The 2,949-nt window shown below is 32.8% G+C and overlaps 1 protein-coding gene across 2 annotated transcripts in view; it reads left to right on the forward strand.

The window, feature by feature from the left end:
- LOC113812262 (limbic system-associated membrane protein) overlaps positions 1–1,200 on the forward strand; it is a 146,928-nt gene extending 145,728 nt beyond the window's left edge. For both annotated transcript variants that reach the window (XM_070144352.1, XM_070144353.1), the window contains one exon: positions 548–1,200. In XM_070144352.1, coding sequence (XP_070000453.1) covers positions 548–657 — 110 coding nt within the window. In that variant the 3' untranslated portion in view covers positions 658–1,200. The remainder of the gene's footprint in view (positions 1–547) is intronic.
- The last annotated feature ends 1,749 nt before the right edge of the window (positions 1,201–2,949 follow it).

The following is a 2,949-nucleotide window of genomic DNA, read 5'->3' on the forward strand; positions in this document are numbered from 1 at the left end:
CAATGTAGGTATCCATATGAGCATCTATAATGGACCTTAAAATACTCTCTGTCTCCCTCTTGCACCCAGTCACGATTAAAAAAGAAAAGAAAGGATAAAACGGAAGGAAATTCAGGTTTAATTGGTACTGACTCTTTTTTTCATAAACATACACCGTCTACCACATACTACCCGATCCATTTACTCAACCATAATGGAGGATCACACGCTGCGACTCTCCCTTGAGCAAACACCCTGCAACCATGCGACTGGAACGGCGAATAAAGGGGAAATGTCAAAGGAAAGTTAATAGTCCCAACTCCTGACTAAGTACGGCTGTGGAGTCCTCCCTCTGAATCATACTAAATCATCACATCCAATATTTTATTCTCTTAAAAAAAAAAAAAAAAAAAAAAAAACGTAGGTAACTATGATGAAAAAGTATAGTGAAAAAAGTCCGGTAAAAAAATTAATCAAATCCTTTTTCCCTAACGAAGCAGAACGGCCGAATCCTTAATTACATCCATTCTAAGCCAGCAGGTACTTACACTCTCTCTCTCTCCCACAGGCGAGCACCCAGCGGCCATGCAGCACGGAGAGAGCTCCACGGCCGTTCCCCGGGCCTCGTTCCTCGTTCTTCTCGCTCTCTGCTCCGCCTTCATCCTCTTTGCTAGATGATGAGATAACCGACCAGCTTCTGAAGCGAGCGTGCGATGAGGAGAGTGTGAGGAGAGTGTGCGGTGCAGGTGGTTTCCTCGCCCGCAGTTAGTTAAGCGAGTTATCAGTTCGCTGGAGGAAGTTCGTTGGTGACTCTAAATCCTTTACGTTCTTTTCTTTTTTTTTATCTTTTATCTTCTTATCAGCATTTTTTTTTTTTTTTTTTTTTTTAAGGTTCGTCCTAACTTCGTCTTCGTCTTTTTTTCACTCGCTTCTGGAGTGATATTATGAGATTCCTTCGGAGATATTTTCCCTTTTCTTTCCATTATATCTCGTCTAGAATGAGTCTCTATGTGATAGTGTTATCTTCATTGATTCCAAATTGTTTTAGGAACCGTCAAACTTGGGGTAAAAAAAAGAAAGAAAAAAATAGAAAAAATAGGAAACTTTATATGCTATTTCAACCTTTATTGAAGAAAGCATTATCTTCCCCCAATATTTTGTAAAGCTTTACTACCCAAACGAAGTGAAGATTTAGAGAAAAGGCAACAGCAAATGACTAAATTAATTAACGATGATTTGTGTTTTAGTTTACGTGATTTGCATAATATCCATCTGCAGGATTTTGACTTTTTATGAGACTGGAAACTAATTGTAATTATTTGAATCATTCTTCTTCAGAGTATCATAATTTTTTACTATGAATCTTATCATGAATTATTTAGTTTTATCTTATTATGAATTATTATTTCTACTAAGAATCTTATTATGAATTATTCATTTTTCGTATCATCATCATTATTACCATTATCATTGTCATTGTTATTGGTATTATTGCTTCATCGTTTTTTTTTTCTCTTTCTTCTTCTTCTTCTTTTCTCATGATGCTGCCAAAGCGATTTATAGCTGATAACGTTAGAAAAATATATTAGTAACGGGAATAATTGCAATAATTATCATAATATCAACGAAGATGACAGGAATAATATTGAGAACTTTGACGATATAGAAGAATTACCAACAACAAAAGCCATAGAACAGTTATGATAAAGAAAATAACAGTAAACAATAAGAATAATAACAAAGAATCAGATTTTTTTTTGTATTAGGACACAGCGATAGTCAAGAAAAATATTCACGGAGATATTGGTTTTATTATTTTTATGATATTCTGCTACTCTTTGTACAATGATAATAACAGTGACAACATGGATGATAACAACACCAACTACAACGATAACAAAACATTTAACAAAAACAACATATCATGAATACAATAAAAGAGATAGAGAGAAAGTGAAAGAGAAAGAGAAAGAGAGAGAGAGAGAGAGAGAGAGAGAAAGAAAGAAAGAAAGAAAGAAAGAAAGAGAGAGAGAGAGAGAGAGAGAGAGAGAGAGAGAGAGAGAGAGAGAGAGAGAGAGAGAGAGAGGAAGAACGTTAACCACTCTGGCTTTCGTTATCATCTTAGAATTTCTTGTTCGAAATTCTTACAGAAAAATAAAGACCTTGCTGGGGTTTTTACAATTACCTGGTTACTACACCTGGTTGGTGTTATTTTCACTGTTATTGCTGTTATTACCGTTTTTGATAGCCATGTTATTTCAGTGATATGTTTATTTGTTTATGTTTCTATGTTATTATGATTTCTGAAGTTTTTTTATTTGTTTATTTATTTATAATTATTATCTTTATTTATTACTATTATTATTTTTATTTATTTATTTTATTTATTTATTTGTTTTTACCTTTTTCTCACATTATTTCCATGTTATTCTTTTGCCATCATTAACAACATTAACCCCAGTCTTAATCCTTACCGTCACTATCATTATCATCATCATTATTATTATCATTGGCATTATCATCATCATTACTTTCATTATCATCATTTCTCCCATTGTTATTACCATCATTATAGTTGTCGTCCTTATCTTTATCATCATCACCCTCATCATCATCATCATCATTATCATCATCATTATCACCATCATCCATTATTATCATTATCATCATCACTCCCATCATTATCATTGCTATCACCATCATCATTATGATTATCGCATTATCACATTATTGGATATTACAGTAATGATAGTATGAGGCCATTGGCTTTCAATTTTTTTTTTTAATCAAATAATTATCATTGATATCACTATCATTATTGACAATATGCATTTATACGTCACTCTTATTAACATTATTCGTATAACGTTATTTCTCATTTGCGAACTCTCTTTGGAACGGAACTGTAATTTTTTTGTAAGTTATTTGATATATACAATGTGATAGTCTGCTATGATAAGGAAAATAAAT

This window comes from Penaeus vannamei, chromosome 32 (assembly GCF_042767895.1).
Source record: "Penaeus vannamei isolate JL-2024 chromosome 32, ASM4276789v1, whole genome shotgun sequence".
In the NCBI taxonomy this organism is placed as follows: Eukaryota; Metazoa; Arthropoda; class Malacostraca; order Decapoda; family Penaeidae; genus Penaeus; species Penaeus vannamei.